General features: G+C 43.9%; 1 protein-coding gene across 1 annotated transcript in view; it reads left to right on the plus strand.

Annotated features, from left to right (window-relative positions):
- WDR64 (WD repeat domain 64) overlaps positions 1–20,855 on the plus strand; it is a 133,082-nt gene that overhangs the window by 80,427 nt on the left and 31,800 nt on the right. Inside the window, exons 12-15 of the mRNA XM_048846211.2 lie at positions 929–1,077; positions 14,411–14,534; positions 17,800–17,972; positions 20,613–20,795. Coding sequence (XP_048702168.1) covers positions 929–1,077; positions 14,411–14,534; positions 17,800–17,972; positions 20,613–20,795 — 629 coding nt within the window. The remainder of the gene's footprint in view (positions 1–928; positions 1,078–14,410; positions 14,535–17,799; positions 17,973–20,612; positions 20,796–20,855) is intronic.

Raw genomic sequence — 20,855 nt, forward strand, 5'->3', positions numbered from 1 at the left:
GCCATCTACTTGACATGTATTTACATAGAAGGCTTCAGATTTTAATCCTCTCATGTCCATAAATCATTACAGATACAGATGTTTATGGATGAGTCCTACTGTCTAACATGCTCTATTTGCATATTTTGACAGATGCACAGTGGTGCTTTCTCCAGTATTGTCCCATATGTCTGGAATCATACCCTGCACCTTGCAGACACCTTCTCCTCCTACAAATCCACTGCTGAACCTAAGTCTTGTACCAGTTCAATTATGTTACAATAAATAAAATGGGAACTTGCATGTGTACACTGCACAAATAGGCATGTGAGCTTATGCAGTTGAAAACTGACCCTTCTTCAACCTTCTCTCATTTCCCTATGCCATGGTTCATTTTGACTGTAAATGCTCTGATCAAAGAGATGTAGGTTTTATTTGTCTGCAAAGTGCCATGCGTACCTACAGTGCTGCATAAACCAAGGTATTGAAACGACAGCATAGCTTACAGACGGATTTGCTTTGTTCAATAGGAAGTGACTTCTGGGATTGCTTTACTCAGTGAGATTGCTATCAATCAGGATTGAGGAATCAATTTGTTCCTTCCTACACTGGCCCCCTCTGGAACTATAAATCCCCTAGTTCCTATTGATCTGGGGGCTAAAGTTGCCTCTCCCATAAAAATTAGATAGTTGATTGTCTAAGGCAGCAAAATATGATAAATATTCCAATTTAGTGATTGTTTGTTGTGCTTGAGAGTGGTGACTATTTTCTACTTTTCTTCAGACAGCAGAAATTCTCTAGAACTAATACAGGCCAGAGGTATCTCTATATTCTCTTGCATAATTCAAATCAAATACAATGGTTTATATAGAGTTGATCCATTTCCGCAAATGGCAGTTTGCACAGTCACATAAATGTTATGTATTAGTACCTCTCTTGCCATTTTCAGGGTCATCTGTCATTGATATTTATCCTCTAACCCGGATGATACAAGACACCAAACAGGTTCCACAAACACACGAAAGAAACATCAACGTACTGGCTTACAACAGGGCTTTTCATCAAGTTCTCACTGTCTGTGCCGAATCTATTGTGAAGGTGAGCACAAACTTGCGCCCTTCAAACTGGGGGAGAAAAGGAATGTTGCAGTTGCTTTTATCACAGATAAATTGTTGAGCAATTAGGCAAGAGTTAATCGTGTTTGTTATGCGAGCCATCATCTCTGCAGCTATTTTTATGCTGTAGCTCTCTAGGGAAGTGGTAATCCCTGCTAAATAAGCCATTTAACATCACAGCAGCATTATTTCTATCAGGTGACCCTTTCAGCTGAACTGCAGAATCAATGTAATTAGTCTCCTCTTTCACATTAGGCACCAGAAGGATGGGTGGGGAGGAGTATCTGGTCTTGATGGTGAACTCCTTTTCCTTCACTTGGCTTTTGTTCCACGCTACACCTACAGGAATGAATCTTGGTATATAAATTTAATTCAGCCTATGAAACAGTGATCATTGGTTATTAAGTGGCTACAAAAAGCTGTTTAATAGCTGTGACTGATATAAGAATGCTTCGGATGAGGAATTTGAGCATGTATACATAGTCCTCGATTCCAGAGCACATCCCTATTCAGGACAGTACTTAGGCATCTGTTTAAAGGTAAGCATGAGCTCATGGCCTATTGCAGCTCAAGGGCTTTCTGAATTGGGACTTAAACAATGAAAAATTACTTTGGAAACTATGTAGAATCTGGAAAAACTACAACACTAGAAGATGATTCCGTATCAAAGGTTAAGCATTCCTCCCCAATTTGCTCTAATCAAGGGTAACGGGCTGACTTGCCCTAAGGGATGGAAGGCGTGGGGCCAGCCAACCCTGCTTACTAAGAAGCTACCTCTGAGAGGAGTCAGGAGATTGCCATTGCCCAATAAAGAGCTATGGGAGGCTGCAGTGAAAGGGGGGGCTCAGGAAGCTGTGGTAGAGACTGAGGAAAGTCTCCTGCAGGGAAGACCCTGAGATGAGGGGAGCTGCCCCAGCGAGGATAACTGGGAATAGCCCGCTAAGGCAGGAAGAAGACCTTGACATGAGTGGAATTTGGAAGGCAAACCCTGAAAGTTGAGCTCTACCTGGGTAAAGCCTAGGAGTGGTGATTGAACTGGAATCCGCTTCTGAGAAGGGGGGCTGGGGACTCCCTACCTAAGGGGAGAAAGACATTGAATGCTAGCATTGGGGTCTTGTAGGCCAAACTGTCTAAGGACCAAATAAATTGGACCCCAGGGGGGAATGTTTTAAATTTAGCTTTAGGCTAGCAGAGTGCAGTTCCTGAGGACCCTGAGAAGGTAGAGGAAACAGGGCATGGTGCTGCAGAGTGACCTCTGTCCACGAGATGGTGCTCTGGAGCAGCTGCCCTGTCACACCAACCTACATGACTTAACTGTCACCTTCCTATTATCCTTTCCCTACTCTCTTCTCTGAACCTTATTCCATGTGGCTGATGGGCCTGGATCCAGCTTGCTGGCTTTGTCTGCCATACCCACATCCTCTCCTCTTTCAGATCACTTGTTGTATGCAGTGGTGTTGTATCCATGTTGGTCCCAGGATATGAGAGACACAACATGGGTGAGATAATATCTTTTATTGGACCGACTTCTGTTGGTGAGAGAGACAAGCTCTGCAGAGCTCAAAAGCTTGACTCTTTCACCAACAGAAATTGGTCCAATTACAATAACTAATACTTTTTTTTAAATGGACCAGTTATTGTAAAGCCTATAGACTTTATCTAGTCTTTCCCTTAGAAAAAGTGTTAACAAACTAGACAAACATAAAAAGCTGGGTGGTTGTTTTTTTTTAATTGATCCCCCCCTTCCTCAATCTGAGTTGCCTGTTTCAAATGTGAGCTTTTGGGCAGGGTCTCTGAGTAAAATGTTTAAAAAAAGTACCTGAGCCTCAGTGATATTTTCAAAAGGGATTTAGGCACTTAGAATCCTGTCTCCTATTGACTCTCAATGAGTCTTAGGTTCCCATGGGTATGTCTACACTCCGGAATAAGGTTGAATTTATAGAAGTCGGTTTTTTAGAAATCGGTTTTATATATTCGAGTGTGTGTGTCCCCACAGAAAATGCTCTAAGTGCATTAAGAGCATTAACTCGGCGGAGTGCTTCCACAGTACCGAGGCTAGAGTCGACTTCCGGAGTGTTGCACTGTGGGTAGCTATCCCACAGTTCCCGCAGTCTCCACTGCCCATTGGAATTCTGGGTTGAGATCCCAATGCCTGATGGGGCTAAAACATTGTCGCGGGTGGTTCTGGGTACATATCGTCAGGCCACCCTTCCCTCCCTCCCTCCGTGAAAGCAAGGGCAGACAATCGTTTTGCGCCTTTTTTCCTGAGTTACCTGTGCAGACGCCATACCACGGCAAGCATGGAGCCCGCTCAGGTAACCGTCACCCTATGGCTCCTGGGTGCTGGCAGACGCGGTACTGCATGGCTACACAGTAGCAGCAACCCCTTGCCTTCTGGCAGCAGACGGTACAATACGATTGGTAGTCGTCCTCATCGTGTCCGAGGTGCTCCTGGCTGCGTCGGCTGGGAGCGCCTGGGCAGACATGGGCGCAGGGACTAAATTTGGAGTGACTTGACCAGGTCATTCTCTTTAGTCCTGCAGTCAGTCCCATTGAACCGTCTTATGGTGAGCAGGCAGGCGATACAGATTGCTAGCAGTCATACTGTACCATCTTCTGCCGGGCAGGCAAGAGATGAGGATGGCTAGCAGTCGAACTGTACCATCTTCTGCCGAGCAGCCATGAGATGTGGATTGCTTGCAGTCCTTCTGCACCATCTGCGGCCAGCCAAAGATAAAAGATAGATGGAGTGGATCAAAACAAGAAATAGACCAGATTTGTTTTGTACTCATTTGCTTCCCCCGTCTAGGGGACTCATTCCTCTAGGTCACACTGTAGTCACTCACAGAGAAGGTGCAGCGAGGTAAATCTAGCCATGTATCAATCAGAGGCCAGGCTAACGTCCTTGTTCCAATAAGAACAATAACTTAGGTGCACCATTTCTTATTGGAACCCTCCGTGAAGTCCTGCCTGAAATACTCCTTGATGTAAAGCCACCCCCTTTGTTGATTTTAGCTCCCTGAAGCCAACCCTGTAAGCCGTGTCGTCAGTCGCCCCTCCCTCCGTCAGAGCAACGGCAGACAATCGTTCTGCGCCTTTTTTCTGTGTGGACGCCATACCAAGGCAAGCATGGAGGCCGCTCAGCTCACTTTGGCAATTAGGAGCACATTAAACACCACACGCATTATTCAGCAGTATATGCAGCACCAAAACCTGGCAAAGCGATACCGGGAGAGGAGACGACGTCAGGGCGGTCACGTGAGTGATCAGGACATGGACACAGATTTCTCTGAAAGCATGGGCCCTGCCAATGCATGCATCATGGTGCTAATGGGGCAGGTTCATGCTGTGGAACACCGATTCTGGGCTTGGGAAACAAACACAGACTGGTGGGACCGCATAGTGTTGCAGGTCTGGGACGATTCCCAGGGCTGCGAAACTTTCGCATGCGTAAGGGCACTTTCATGGAACTTTGTGACTTGCTTTCCCCTGCCCTGAAGCGCATGAATACCAAGATGAGAGCAGCCCTCACAGTTGAGAAGCGAGTGGCGATAGCCCTGTGGAAGCTTGCAATGCCAGACAGCTACCGGTCAGTTGGGAATCAATTTGGAGTGGGCAAATCTACTGTTGGGGCTGCTGTGATGCAAGTAGCCCACGCAATCAAAGATCTGCTGATATCAAGGGTAGTGACCCTGGGAAATGTGCAGGTCATAGTGGATGGCTTTGCTGCAATGGGATTCCCTAACTGTGGTGGGGCCATAGACGGAACCCATATCCCTATCTTGGCACCGGATTACCAAGCCGCCGAGTACATAAACCGCAAGGGGTACTTTTCAATAGCGCTGCAAGCTCTGGTGGATCACAAGGGACGTTTCACCAACATCAATGTGGGATGGCTGGGAAAGGTACATGATGCTCGCATCTTCAGGAACTCTGGTCTCTTTCAAAAGCTGCAGAAAGGGACTTTATTCCCAGACCAGAAAATAACTGTTGGGGATGTTGAAATGCCTACATGTATCCTTGGGGACCCAGCCTACCCCTTAATGCCATGGCTCATGAAGCCGTACACAGGCAGCCTGGACAGTAGTCAGGAGCTGTTCAACTACAGGCTGAGCAAGTGCAGAATGGTGGTAGAATGTGCATTTGGACGTTTAAAGGCACGCTGGCGCAGTTTACTGACTCGGTTAGACCTCAGCGAAACCAATATTCCCACTGTTATTACTGCTTGCTGTGTGCTCCACAATATCTGTGAGAGTAAGGGGGAGACGTTTATGGCGGGGTGGGAGGTTGAGGCAAATCGCCTGGCTGCTGGTTACACGCAGCCAGACACCAGGGCGGTTAGAAGAGCACAGGAGGGCGCGGTACGCATCAGAGAACCTTTGAAAACCAGTTTCATGACTGGCCAAGCTACGGTGTGAAAGTTCTCTTTGTTTCTCCTTGATGAAACCCCCCGCCCCTTGGTTCACTCTACTTCCCTGTAAGCTAACCACCCTTCCCCTCCTCCCTTCGATCACCGCTTGCAGAGGCAATAAAGTCATTGTTGCTTCACATTCATGCATTCTTTATTCATTCATCACACAAATAGGGGGATGACTACCAAGGTAGCCCAGGAGGGGTGGTAGAGGAGGGAAGGAAAATGCCACACAGCACTTTAAAAGTTTACAACTTTAAAATTTATTGAATGCCAGCCTTCTTTTTTTGGGGCAATCCTCTGTGGCAGAGTGGCTGGTTGGCCGGAGGCCCCCCCACCGCGTTCTTGGGCGTCTGGGGGTGGAGGCTATGGGACTTGGGGAGGAGGGCGGTTGGTTACACAGGAGCTGTAGTGGCAGTCTGTGCTCCAGCTGCCTTTGCTGCAGCTCAACCATACACTGGAGCATACTGGTTTGGTCCTCCAGCAGCCTCAGCATTGAATCCTGCCTCCTCTCATCACGCTGCCGCCACATTTCAGCTTCAGCCCTCTCTTCAGCCCGCCACTTACTCTCTTCAGCCCGCCACCTCTCCTTCCAGTCATTTTGTGCTTTCCTGCACTCTGACATTATTTGCCTCCACGCATTCGTCTGTGCTCTGTCAGTGTGGGAGGACAGCATGAGCTTGGAGAACATTTCATCTCGAGTGCATTTTTTTTTCTTTCTAATCTTCACTAGCCTCTGGGAAGGAGAAGATCCTATGATCATTGAAACACATGCAGCTGGTGGAGAAAAAAAAAGGGACAGCGGTATTTAAAAAGACACATTTTATAAAACAGTGGCTACACTCTTTCAGGGTAAACCTTGCTGTTAACATTACATACATAGCACATGTGCTTTCGTTACAAGGTCGCATTTTGCCTCCCCCCACCGCGTGGCTACTCCCTCAACCCTCCCCCCTCCCCGTGGCTAACAGCGGGGAACATTTCTGTTTAGCCACAGGCAAACAGCCCAGCAGGAATGGGCTCTTCTGAGTGTCCCCTGAAGAAAAGCACCCTATTTCAGCCAGGTGACCAAGAATGATATCTCACTCTCCTTAGGATAACACAGAGAGATAAAGAACGGATGTTGTTGGAACGCCAGCAAACATACACTGCAATGCTTTGTTGTACAATGATTCCCGAGTACGTGTTACTGGCCTGGAGTGGTAAAGTGTCCTGCCATGAAGGACACAATAAGGCTGCCCTCCCCAGAAACCTTTTGCAAAGGCTTTGAGAGTACATCCAGGAGAGGCACGAACGCCAGGCAAATTAATCCTTTCACATGCTTGCTTTTAAACCATGTATAGTATTTTAAAAGGTACACTCACCGGAGGTCCCTTCTCCGTCTGCCGGGTCCAGGAAGCAGCCTTGGGTGGGTTCAGGGGGTACTGGCTCCAGGTCCAGGGTGAGAAACAGTTCCTGGCTGTCGGAAAACCTGGTTTCTCCGCTTGCTTGCTGTGAGCTGTCTACAACCTCCTCTTCATCATCATCTTCGTCCCCAAAACCTGCTTCCGTGTTGCCTCCATCTCCATTGAAGGAGTCAAACAACACAGCTGGGGTAGTGGTGGCTGAACCCCCTAAAATGGCATGCAGCTCATCATAGAAATGGCATGTTTGGGGCTCTGACCCGGAGTGGCCGTTCGCCTCTCTGGTTTTCTGGTAGGCTTGCCTCAGCTCCTTAAGTTTCATGCGGCACTGCTTCGGGTCCCTGTTATGGCCTCTGTCCTTCATGCCCTGGGAGATTTTGACAAAGGTTTTGGCATTTCGAAAACTGGAACAGAGTTCTGAGAGCATGGATTCCTCTCCCCATACAGCGATCAGATCCCGTACCTCCCGTTCGGTCCATGCTGGAGCTCTTTTGCGATTCTGGGACTCCATCATGGTCACCTCTGCTGATGAGCTCTGCATGGTCACCTGCAGCTTGCCACGCTGGCCAAAGGAAATGAGATTCAAAAGTTCGCGGTTCTTTTCCTGTCTACCTGGCCAGTGCATCTGAGTTGAGAGTGCTGTCCAGAGCAGTCACAATGGAGTACTTTGGGATAGCTCCCGGAGGCAAATACCGTTGAATTGTGTCCACAGTACCCCAAATTCGAGCTGGCAAGGCAGATTTAAGCGCTAATCCACTTGTCAGGGGTGGAGTAAGGAAATCAATTTTAAGAGCCCTTTAAGTCGAAATAAAGGGCTTCATCGTGTGCACGGGTGCAGGTTTACATCAATTTAACGCTGCTAAATTCGACCTAAAGTCCTAGTGTAGACCAGGGCTATGTCACTTAGGGCCATACATTAGAAGGTATTTATCTGCCTGAAAATGCAGATAGACAGCAAGTAGGATTTTCAAAAGCACCTAGATACCAAGCTCCTATTGATTTCAGTGGGACTTATGCATCTAAATACCTTTTTAAAATCTGATTCTTAAGCACTTCTGAACATTTTGCCACTTTTCTTCATACTTTGTAAAGCACCTAGCATATTTTTAATTCTTTGTCTGTGTCTTAAAGTCTTTAGGAAACTGGCTAATTCTCAAGTGCTGAGTATGTAGGAGCTGGCTTATTTCTTGAATATGGAGACACTTTCCCTGGAGTGAACCCCAACATTCCCTTTCTCTGTGCCAGAGAGGCAGTCTGTAACCAACATGATCAGTTCCCCCTGCTGCCAGTTTCCATCTCTCTCTTCAGGCCAAGGAACCAAGGATGGGTACATAAGCCGCATGTGGAGGTCAGGAAGTCAGCCAGGAAGACTCACTGTGGACTCGCCAACAGCGGAAGAGCAATAGGGAGGCAATACTCCTGGCGCTAAGAGGCACACAGAATAGAAGGACATTGCCCTTACTGTAGAAGCCTTATAGAATTGAATAAATAGCCTTTCTGTAGACTTTAATAGAGAATTTTATCCTTCCTATAGAATTGCATAGGATGACTCAGAAAAAAACTGGATCACAACCTCTTCTATTCTATAGGCTTTAGCACTAATTTAATTACATCAGAATCCAATTCTGAATTGGATTGAACAGTGTCACAACATTGTGAGATTTTTTAGCCCTGAATTATGGGAAATTGTTTTCTTTTTCCCACCCTGAAAATCAAAAATTTGGATCAAAGATGCCAGTTTTGGTCCATCTCTATTTGTTGTAGAAGCATGAAAAAAGGACTAATTTTGCCAATAAATGCAGTGATTTAAATATGAACCAACTAAACCCCCTTGCTATAAATATGTCAGAAAAGCTATAAGCAAAATTGGACGTTAATTTTCAGTGCCCTGCAGCTGACTTCTACAGCTTGATGATCAGAGGGGCTGAGCACCCACAGTTCTTGTTGACTTCACATGGAGTTATGGGTAGAGCTGAGCAAAAATTTTCAGACCAACAGTTTATTTGCCAAAAAATGGTGTGTGAAACTACTGGTAAATTTGACCCAGTTTCAGCCAAGACAAATTTTTTTTTTTCAAGGCTCAGCTTCAGAAAACTCATGCATGTGTCCATGTCCCTGTCCTCTTTTAACCTTTAACCCAATGGTTAGGGCATGTTTCTGAATGTGGAAGACCCATGTTTGAATCCCCCCTTTGGAGCAGGACTTGATCTCAGCTCCTCCCAGTTGAATAGCTCAACCATTAGGCTCTAGGCTAGTCTAGAGTGGGTTAGTCTCAACCTCTCCTGTTGCAGCTGCTCCACTTTGTATAAATACTTAAATATTCATTGCGGAAGGGACTTGAATTTTGACAAACTCTGAATATTTTCAGAATCAAAGCAAATATTTTTTTCTAATATTTTCAGTTTTCTGGCCAAAGCGAAAAATCAATTATTAACCCAGCTCTAGGTATGGATGTTCAACATTACTGAAAATTGGGTCCAGCTGGGGCAGCCAAAGTTAGTAGCCACTTTTGAAAGGCTAGTTATAGTCTGAGAAATGAGGCTATTTGCTTCACAGTCACACCCAGACGCCTTGCTCAGGATTGGGACCTCATGCTAGTTGCTGTAGAAAGACATAGTAAGGGAGAGTCCCTGCCCTGAAAGGCTTATATAATTATCATATAACATTATTGCTTCACTTGAGAAACAAATCCTTAAAGGACACACATGTTGGATACTCCAACATAATTGATTCATCCCTTCCTTGTAGCCAGGGCCAGATTTAGGATCAGGCGACCATCTCGGGTGCTGGGCTTGGAGGGCACCAGGCTTGGCTCGGGGTACTGTTTTTGTTGTTAGTGACAAAAGGGGAAATAGAATGTTTGAATTAAAAGGTTTCAGGTATTTTGTATGTGGATTCATTTTTTGCTAAGTTCCTAAAATGTTCATAGAACCTTCCAGACTTTGAGAACTACATTGTCCTCAAACCTCTTAGAATGTTGTCAGCCATGCCCTTGTGGGTCTATAAGAGATGGTGTGTTGCCAGTCAGTGAGATATAAGAACGAACTGAAGTGAGAGCCCAGCTGCAATATTGTGAACCTTGTTTTATTGTGTAATTGTGAAAGTGTACTTGTGTTTTAAGACTTGAAGAGTGTAAGAAGAGACCAATAAAGGACATATTTAATGAGAGGCCAGAGCTATCTATCGAACCCCTATCTACACAACAATATAAAAGTTTCTATAAGCTTAGAGGAAACAATTTTTTTTATTTGCTTACATATGGCATGAATAAGTACAGATTTAAGGATCCTAGTGTGCAAGTTTATAGTCTTGTATGAGCAGGGGAAGGAGACCAAAGCCCTGAGGTAAGTGGGGAAGTGAGATACCAGGAGGAAGCACGAGCAGGATAGTACAAGAGGGTAGGGCCTCATGCTGAGAAAGTGGGATGATCAGCGAGTTATCTTAAGTGCCTATACACAAATGCAAGAAGCCTGGGAAACAAGCAGGGAGAACTGGAAGTCCTGGCACAGTCAAGAAATTATGATGTGATTGGAATAACAGAGACTTGGTGGGATAACTCACATGACTGGAGTGGATGGATATAAACTGTTCAGGAAGGACAGGCAGGGCAGAAACGGTGGGGGAGTTGCATTGTATGTAAGGGAGCAGTATGACTGCTCAGAACTCTGATATGAAACTGCAGAAAAGCCTGAGCGTCTCTGGATTAAGTTTAGAAGTGTGAGCAACAAAGGGGATGTCATGGTGGGAGTCTGCTATAGACCACCAGACCAGGGGGATGAGGTGGATGAGACTTTCTTCCGGCAACTAACAGAAGTTACCAGATCGCAGGCCCTTGTTCTCATGGGAGACTTCAATCACCCTGATATCTGCTGGGAGAGCAATACAGTGGTGCACAGACAATACAAGACGTTTTTGGAAAGGGTAGGGGACAATTTCCTGGTGCAAGTGCTGGAGGAACCAACAAGGGGCAGAGCTCTTCTTGACCTGCTTCACAAACGGGGAAGAATTAGTAGGGGAAGCAAAAGTGGAGGGGAACCTAGGAGGCAGTGACCATGAGAAGGTCGAGTTCAGTATCCTGATACAAGGAAGAAAGGAGAGCAGGAGAATACAGACCCTGGACTTCAGAAAAGCAGACTTTGACTCCCTCTGGGAACTGAGGGGCAGGATCCCCTGGGGGAATAACATGAGGGGGAAAGGAGTCCAGAAGAGCTGGCTGTGTTTTAAAGAATCCTTAGTGAGGTTACAGGAACAAACCATCCCGATGTGTAGAAAGAATAGTAAATGTGGCAGGCGACCAGCTTGGCTTAACAGTGAAATCCTTGCTGATCTTAAACACAAAAAAGAAGCTTACAAGAAGTGGAAGACTGGACAAATGACCAGGGAGGAGTATAAAAATATTGCTCAGGCATGCAGAAGTGAAATCAGGAAGGCCAAATCACACTTGGAGTTGCAGCTAGCAAGAGATGTTAAGAGTAACAAGAAGGGTTTCTTCAGGTATATTAGCAACAAGAAGAAAGTCAAGGAAAGTGTGGGCCCCTTACTGAATGAGGGAGGCAACCTAGTGACAGAGGATGTGGAAAAATCTAATATACTCAATGCTTTTTTTGCCTCTGTCTTCACAAACAAGGTCAGCTCCCAGACTACTGTACAGGGCAGCATAGCATGGGGAGGAGGTGACCAGCCCTCTGTGGAGAAAGAAGTGGTTTGGGACTATTTAGAAAAGCTGGACGAGCACAAGTCCATGGGGCCAGATGCGCTGCATCCGAGGGTGCTAAAGAAGTTGGCAGATGTGATTCCAGAGCCCTTGGCCATTATCTTTGAAAACTCATGGTGATCGGGGGAGGTCCTGGATGACTGGAAAAAGGCTAATGTAGTGCCCATCTTTAAAAAAGGGAAGAAGGAGGATCCGGGGAACTACAGACCAGCCAGCCTCACCTCAATCCCTGGAAAAATCATGGAGCAGGTCCTCAAGGAATCAATTCTGAAGAACTTAGAGGAGAGGAAAGTGATCAGGAACAGCCAGCATGGATTCACCAAGGGCAAGTCATGCCTGACTAATCTAATTGCTTTCTATAATGAGATAGCTGGCTCTGTGGATGAGAGGAAAGCAGTGGACGTGTTATTCCTTGACTTTAGCAAAGCTTTTGATATGGTCTCCCACAGCATTCTTGCCAGCAAGTTAAAGAAGTATGAGCTGGATGAATGGACTATAAGGTGAATAGAAAGCTGGATAGATCGTTGGGCTCAACGGGTAGTGATCAATGGCTCTATTTCTAGTTGGCAGCCAGTATCAAGTGGAGTGCCCCAAGAATCGGTCCTGGGGCTGTTTTTGTTCAATATCTTCATTAATGATCTGGAGGATGGTGTGGACTGCACCCTCAGCAAGCTTGCAGATGACACTAAACTGGGAGGAGTGGTAGATACGCTGGAGGGTAGGGATAGGATACAGGGGGACTTAGAGACAAATTAGAGGATTGGGCCAAAAGAAATCTGAGGTTCGACAAAGACAAGTACAGAGTCCTGCACTTAGGACAGAAGAATCCCATGCACTGCTACAGACTAGGGACCGAGAGACTAAGGAGATGGTGGAATCTCCTTCTTTAGAGGTTTTTAAGGTCAGGCTTGACAAAGCCCTGGCTAGGATGATTTAGTTGGGGATTGGTCCTGCTTTGAGCAGGGGGTTCATAGATATTTAGGCCAGAAGGGACCATTATGATCATCTAGTCTGACCTCCTGCACAATGCAGGCCACTAAATTTCACCCACCACTCCTAAAAAAGACCTCACACCTATATCTGTGCTATTGAAGTCCTCAAATTGTAGTTTGAAGACCTCAAGGAGCAGAGAATCCTCCAGCAAGTGACCCGTGCCCCATGCTACAGAGGAAGGCGAAAAACCTCCAGGGCCTTCCAATCTGCCCTGGAGGAAAATTCCTTCCCGACCCCAAATATGGCGATCAGCTAAACCCTGAGCATATGGGCAAGATTCATCAGCCAGATACTACAGAAAATTCTTTCCCGGGTAACTTGGATCTTACCCCATCTAAAAACCCATCACAGGCCATTGGGCCTATTTACCATGAATATTTAATTACCAAAACCATGTTATCCCATCATACCATCTCCTCCATAAACTTATCGAGTTTAATCTTAAAGCAAGATAGATCTTTTGCCCCCACTACTTCCCTCGGAAGGCTATTCCAAAACTTCACTCCTCTGATGGTTAGAAACCTTCGTCTAATTTCTAATCTAAATTTCCTAGTGGCCAGTTTATATCCATTTGTTCTTGTGTCCACATTGGTACTGAGTTTAAATAATTCCTCTCCCTCTCTGGTATTTATCCCTCTGATATATTTATAGAGAGCAATCATATCTCCCCTCAACCTTCTTTTAGTTAGGCTAAACAAGCCAAGCTCCCTGAGTCTCCTTTCATAAGACAAGTTTTCCATTCCTCGGATCATCCCAGTAGCCCTTCTCTGTACCTGTTCCAGTTTGAATTCATCCTTCTTAAACATGGGAGACCAGAACTGCACACAGTATTCCAGGTGAGGTCTCACCAGTGCCTTATATAATGGTACTAAAACCTCCTTATCCCTACTGGAAATACCTCTCCTGATGCATCCCAAGATGACATTAGCTTTTTTCACAGCTATATCACATTGGCAGCTCATAGTCATCCTATGATCAACCAATACTCCAAGGTCCTTTTCCTCCTCCGTTACTTCTAGTTGATGCGTCCCTAGCTTATAACTAAAATTCTTGTTATTAATCCCTAAATGCATGACCTTACACTTCTCACTATTAAATTTCATCCTATTCCTATTACTCCAGTTTACAAGGTCATCCAGATCCTCCTGTAGGGTATCCCTGTCCTTCTCTAAATTAGCAATACCTCCCAGCTTTGTATCATCTGCAAACTTTATTAGCACACTCCCACTTTTTGTGCCCAGGTCAGTAATAAAAAGGGTTGGACTAGATAACCTCCTGAGGTCCCTTCCAACCCTGATATTCTATGATTCTGTAACTGGGATAAATCATGCATGCAAATTGTGGATCAGTCATGAAATGGGCTACAAATGCAATAAAAAGTAAGGTATTCAAAAGTTTAACAAATGGAGGGGGGCACCGAAGATGCTCCTTGCCTGGGGCACCATTTGTTCTAGGGCTGGCCCTGTTTGTAGCTAGTTTTCCTTTTTTTCTGTATACTAAAAAACTCATTATATTTAACCATTCCTATCTCTAACTTAAAAATAATCTATTTCATGTGACTAGTGAAAATAGGCTATCTTTGCTAGAATGGCTTCCTTAGGGTGCCAAAGATTTTTGGAGTTATAGAGAGAGCAATTGTGAATATTGTGCTGTTGAGTCTGCTGTACTATCAAGAAGCATATTTTATGGGATATATGACCGTCATTTATTCAGCGTGTTTTGGCAGCCAACTTATAACACATGGTGTGGGGATTTTTGTCGGATGGACTGCAAATAATTTTAATTTTTTTTATAGGTCTGGGAGCTAGAATCCGGGCACCAAATCTACCAGATTGAAGATGCCCATGGGCCTAATATTGAAGTGACCTGTGCAGCAATTGATAAAAATGGGTTTCACCTTGCTACAGGGGCCTATGATGGTAAAACAATTGAATTATCATTACTATTCTGTTCTCGTTTTAGAATGAGATACTATATTGTGACCAGGGCTGTGAGAACAGTTTGCTTGGAACCCACCTGAAACCATGTTGGATTGGGGTCCAATTTCAAAAAGCTTCTGCAAAACTGGACTGGTGCTGTTTCGTATGGATCTGGCCACTACCACCCCTTTATATTAAATGCAATGAATAGCAATAAAATAGAGACATGGCATAACTTTAAATAAATACCACAAACTAAGCTTCTCCATGCAATTTGACTTAACTGTGTAGTACATCCTACCTCTGGAGCTTGAATAGACCTACCTGGGCTAGCTGTGATCAAGCTAGTGCATTAAAAATTGAGTGTAGCCACAGCAGCACAAGATGTGGAACAGGCTATCTGCCCCAAGTACATACATAGTCTATTGGACAGGGTGGTACTTGGGGCAGCAAACCTTTCCTACCATTGGTACTGCCACAGTGCCGCTCTATTTTTAGCATGCTAGCTCGACCCAAACTAGTCCAGGTATGTCTCCTTGAGCTGAAATTTACACCTTCAGCTCAAAGTGTGGACATGCCTCTTGTGTACCAGGGTGTATGTACCCCGCCTCCAGTCAGAGAGGGGAGAGGTTAGTAAGCGTCCTTGCAGGACAAGAAAAATACCTGCCTGGCCTGAAAGGAGTATGAAAGCTGTCACGCCTGAAAGGAGAATTACAGCTGGATCTAATTTGGGAATCAGGCCTTTGAAAGGCAATTTTAGGCTTTATGGAAAATGGCCTTTGGCTCTGTCTGCCTGGCTTCTAGTCCAAGAAGATCTTTCCCTCAGGGCTTAGGAGCTAGACATGAATGGCATGAAGGACAAGAGGCTGTAATAGTCTGCACTGGACTACAGGGACTGTTCCATGATATGATACTTCTCTGGGGGGTCTGGAATAAGTACCCTGTGAATACCTGAGAGTGTCGTGCCTTGCTGCATAAAGCCTGAAGCAGTCTGGAACCCGTCAGCCCTGCTCTACGTTACTTAGAATGAACAGTATTAGAGTAAGGATTACATTGAAACAGACACCTGAAGAAAATCCATCCTATATGCAGTGTGGCAGTTACTGCAGTGTTAGAAACCCTGATATCTTCTTGGAATTTTCTGACTCTTGTGTGCTTGAATTCTCAATGTTAACACTGTTTTGATGACAGGTTTTTGCTTTCAATTTCCCTTGCTCATCTTCTTGTAAGAAAGGGGAGAAGGGATGAAACTGAGGTGCACTTCACTCAGGAGGACTAAATTAGCTTAACAGGCATCTTTCACTCAGCTGTCCTTAACATTCTCAACCCTGCCACTCAAGGAGGCTGCATGAAAACATGGCAGCACTGGTGCTGGAACAATTTGTATAGAGGGGGTGCTGAGAGCCATTGAACCAAACTATAAACCCTGTATATGATGGAAACCACTTCAAGCCAGGGGGTGCTACCTCCCACACCTCTAGTTCCAGCACCTGTGCATGGCAAAATGTGTGCACACTCCAAATTTAAATGTTCACCACTTCAAAAATACTGAACGGACCTGCTTCAAGCGGGGCATGCATTTCACTCCTCAAAGAAAGCTCTAAAACAAGCCAAGGTTTGAGTTTCAATCTTAAGTGTTATTGATATGCAAAAACCAAGGTTATGATAGGAACATGTAGGCTAAGTGCATTTTTTCCATCTTCGTATAATTCAAAAATAACAAAACCAATTTTGCTCAAACTTTCAAAAAAATTTAATTATTGTGGGCTAAGCCCAAGCATGAATATCTTCAGCCCAGAAGGCATTTTAATGAGGAAACTGTGAGCAACTGGAGTAAAGTAGTTAAAATGAAAAGGGGAAACTCAGTTTTATAGGATTTGCTGACTCTGTACACTATACATAGTTAGTGTATTTTCCGGTATGCAACATGTCATGTAATGTATGGCATGTTAGTTTGAGATTGTATGACAAGGCTTCTCCGTTTATTTACCAGACCTGCACTGAATTCTTCAGTAAACTTTAATAATTGATTAATCAATTAGCATGGCTGCATAATTCTGAAACTTCAGGGTTTATTGAAATGTTAAGAAGTGCAGCACCAAGAAATGTTGGGATATTCCAGAAATACACAAGGTGCCTCATGAAGAGGACGTGGCCTCTGTCACAAAGCATGCAGGCCAGATTATTTCCACTTGAGCATACTGCCCTTTATTTGCACCATTTACCTGAGATACTTTGCCCACAGGGCTTAGGGGCTACTCAGAAGGGAAAGCTGTTGTCAGGGTCAGTAGCTCCACATGACAAGGGTGGATCCCAGGTGGTAGCTGCTCCTTCAGAAAGTGCTTCAGCCTCTCTTTCCACCCCCTCATTTTGAGAGAAAGTCTGGTAGTGAGCCATGTCACTCTCAACCTTGCCGCTCTCTCAGATTGGAAGATCTGTGCCTTGCTGGCTCCCTTTCTGCCCTTTTGTGGGCTTGGCACAGAAGCAGGAAATGCAAAATAGGCGTGGAGAAGGACAGAATAGTGGTCTGTTGGCAATGGCAATGTCTGATAACCCCATATAACTGTGCTCACTGAGAGGAGAGGTGAGGGATTGGAGAATCTATTCCATTGTTTTCCATTTAGGCAAAAATGCTTTTGCATGCCCACAATCAAGGAAGCCCAGGGTTGAATTTACATTATCTGAAGTGTGAACAGACCTTGCAGGCAGACTGTTGTCCTGCCCCAGGAGATATTTCTGAAAAATATCTGGTGGTTGATGCTTTTACAAAGGTCCTAATGCTGGTCAGGGGCTCATTGTACAAACAGAATTAAATAAATAAGCCTTAAAGAGCTTACATTTGACTTTGAAATAACTCAGCCAACACATTGAAGGAAATTGAAGGAAGGGGTTTTTGAGCCCCAAGATAAATTATTTCTAGCATGGAAGATTTTAGCAGTGTCTAGAAAGGGAAAGGGTCCATATGAGGCAGGGAAATCACATCAATATTCCCTGCAATTGGCTGATTGAATATTTGTAAGGGATCCCTACATACACGCTTCCTGCCAACCCTGCCCCGCCCTCCCCCACAGCAGATACCTGGTGAATTAGTCTATCCCAACCACATGCTTCTGTGAAGCAGTATTAAAATACCAAACATCAGACCTGTAGAAATGGGAAATGTGATGCAGCTGTGTTTTCTCTCTTTTTGCTATTTGGGACTTGTCAGGTTTCTGAATTGAAAATACATGTTTTGTGTTTAACAGTTTTTGTCCTTCTTGTTCAGGAACGTTGAAAATCTGGGATTTTGGAAGTGGGCAGGAAATTAAAGCTTTGCCTGTCACAAATGACAGCAAAGATGATGAGCAGTGGCTGCTGCAGCTAGTTTATCTGAAGGCTAGTGAGAGTCGGCATGTGATCCTGGCTTTGGAGCACAGTGGGAAGATCCAAATCATTCAGGTTTTTGATATTTTACATGTGATTTATTTCATTCTGTAGCTGCTAATTCTGAAGTTCAAACAGACAACTTTCATAAATCAGTAGGCAAACCCTATGCAACTGTCTATGTAAAGTAATTTTTCACCAGAGTAACTCTTTAATATTTAAGATATCAGTGTGTTCAGTGTTCCATGGCTAGATTTTCATCATTCTGCTCACCTCTTTCCATGAATCCACTACACTGGAACGGTTAATATTTTTCTCATTGCAGTTAGGCTTTGGTGGGAAGTCAAATTTCCTATCCCTTAGTCATTTTGCTCACCGAATAAGAGCCAGAGCCTGCCCTTAATTTGCAGGATGTGCATAACTTTACTCATTGAAGTAAATGGGAATACTCCAGTGAGTAAAGATAGTCACACTTGCAAGTGCTAGTAGGATCGGGCCCCAAGACTAAAGAACTCTTTCCCTTCCCCTCTCCTTCAGAAGTGAAAATCAGAGGCCCACGCACTCCCTTTTGATGACATGATATGAGGGAACAGCATGATCTGAATCCTGCATAGGAAGGTTGCAAAGGGATATGAAAAAGAGCGTCCCGTTCTGCAGTTCCTTCCTTCCTCTTGAGTTGCTGCAGGGCAGCGCTCTAGCCCCATTAGCAATCAGCTTAAATAGTTTACAGACTAACAAGAAAATAGCTAGAAGCAAATTTGAGGCTACTTTTGTTCTTGCATATTTCTATTTATAGTGATACCCTTTGCCCAAGCACCTACACAGAAGAGAATACTACACGTGAGGTAGTTGGTGAGGCAGACGTCACCCAACTTGTCTCTCTCTCTGTTCATAATTTGACACAGACCTAGCCCACTCTGCCACAATGCACTCATACAGTCAAGTTACATAATCATAATCCCAATACATACAACCATAGGATTGCATAAACAACATACACTCTTAGGCATAGTAAGGTCATGGACAAAAGAACAGTTTTCTGATTGCATCTGGATGAAATTTCTGTAATAAAAAGTTATACACTGTGGTTATGAGCATGAAAATATCAAATGTTTGGAAAAATAAGAATTTATGCAGCCTTCTTTATCTCTCTGAATGTTGCTATGGAGGAGAATAGTCACAGTGTATGGAGCTGCTTTACAAATTAACGTACTATAAAACTTGAAATAATCAGTTAATTGAATTTGCTATTTTTGGTTAATTAAAAAACCTCTAAATTTAATTTACTAACAGCTTAGATAAATGTAGCCACATGAACCATTCCTCCCAAACATTACTGTGAATCAAATTTAAATCTGAAAGATGCTAAATAATACTGCCTAGTAGATTTAAATGTTTTACAGTAATTTTTTTTTCAAATGGTGGTGGTTCAATATTGAAATGGTTTTAAAAAATAACACCCCTCTTCAGCACTGATTAATTTTACAATGCCTCTAGAACTGCAAAGAGAAGAGGAGAGAACTGCACAAAAAAATAAAGAAAGAACTGCAAAGATTTGGGTAGACAATCCTCAAATCTGGTGGATATTCCAATACTTAGATTTACCAAGACAACACAAAACAGCTTCTGTAATACCTCACTGGTTACCCAGAAGCCAACAACATAGTTCCCTTAAAGTAACCCAGCCTCAGGCCTTCACCCAGACACCCAAGTCAAATATGATGAAGATTACTGAAAATCTTATTCACCATATAAAAAAGTTCTACCAATCCCAAAGGATCGGACACATTACCTCCCAGGTTAATGAATATTCCAGATCTTACACAAATACACACTTACAGCCAATTCTTATTAACTAAACTAAAACTTATTAAAAAAGAAAAGAGAGGGAATATTGGTTAAAAGATCAGTATACTTACAGACATGAGCACAATCTTGAGATTCAGATTCATAGCAGAGATGGTGAGCTTTGTAGTTGCAAAGAGTTCTTTCAGAAATAGTTAATAGGTTTTGTCCAATGTTCATATTCAGGGTGGTCCAGTCAGGACTGGGATCTCAGTCCTTATGGCTTAGGCTTCCCCTGCATGAAGCCTCAAGCAGATCTGAGATGACAGGATCAGGACCCCAGGGTCTTTTATACAGTTTTCTAGCAGCCACTTGACATACAGTCCTGGGTTAACACTAGGCTTTTGATGTAGCCTTCTGTTTCCCAAACCTCACTGGTAATTAACTACATGGATTAACATAAGCTAATTTATCCGTTAGGCAGTCTATTACAAATTTTAAAGAGACATATAGACAATGACGTTATTGCATTCAAGATTCATCTAAACGTTAATATTCTTTTTTGATCTCTGAATCGATAGCTATAGTGACAAAGAGGAACTTATATCTTGTTTAATAATTAGCCACGTAAACACACACAATTAGTATCACCTCTAATTCTCTAACAATACAGGTTTTCACTTCAAAGTTCTAGCCTATCTTGTAGGGAAAGGCCCTACTTACCATTCACATACTTTCCTAACATGACTTTAAAGCTTGGGTCATTTAGCCAGCAAGCTGCTTAACCCTTTCTGGCCATGTGTTACACTCTGAATAAGATCTGTTGCAATTATACAACCATGGTAGCAACAAAGGTTTGCGTGGTCATATTTTAATCAGATAATGTCACATTTGTATTTTTGTCTTTGGTTAAATGGGTCATTTTACTAGGGTAATGAAGGTGAACCTTATCTGACTGTTACATGGGAGCTCCCTGAGGCTGTGTCACTTATTCTGCAAGGGAATCCAGTCATGTCTCTATGTCTGAAACCCAATGCCAGGAAAGCAAATGGTTTTTTTCCAGATGTTCAGCTGTTGTCTGATACAGAACCTAAGAGAAATAATGAAATCCAGGTGAGAACACCTCTTAATTTTCTGCATTATTTACCTAACATCAGCTAGTGAGTAAGAGAT

The sequence above is a fragment of the Caretta caretta genome, chromosome 3, assembly GCF_965140235.1.
Source record: "Caretta caretta isolate rCarCar2 chromosome 3, rCarCar1.hap1, whole genome shotgun sequence".
In the NCBI taxonomy this organism is placed as follows: domain Eukaryota; kingdom Metazoa; phylum Chordata; order Testudines; family Cheloniidae; genus Caretta; species Caretta caretta.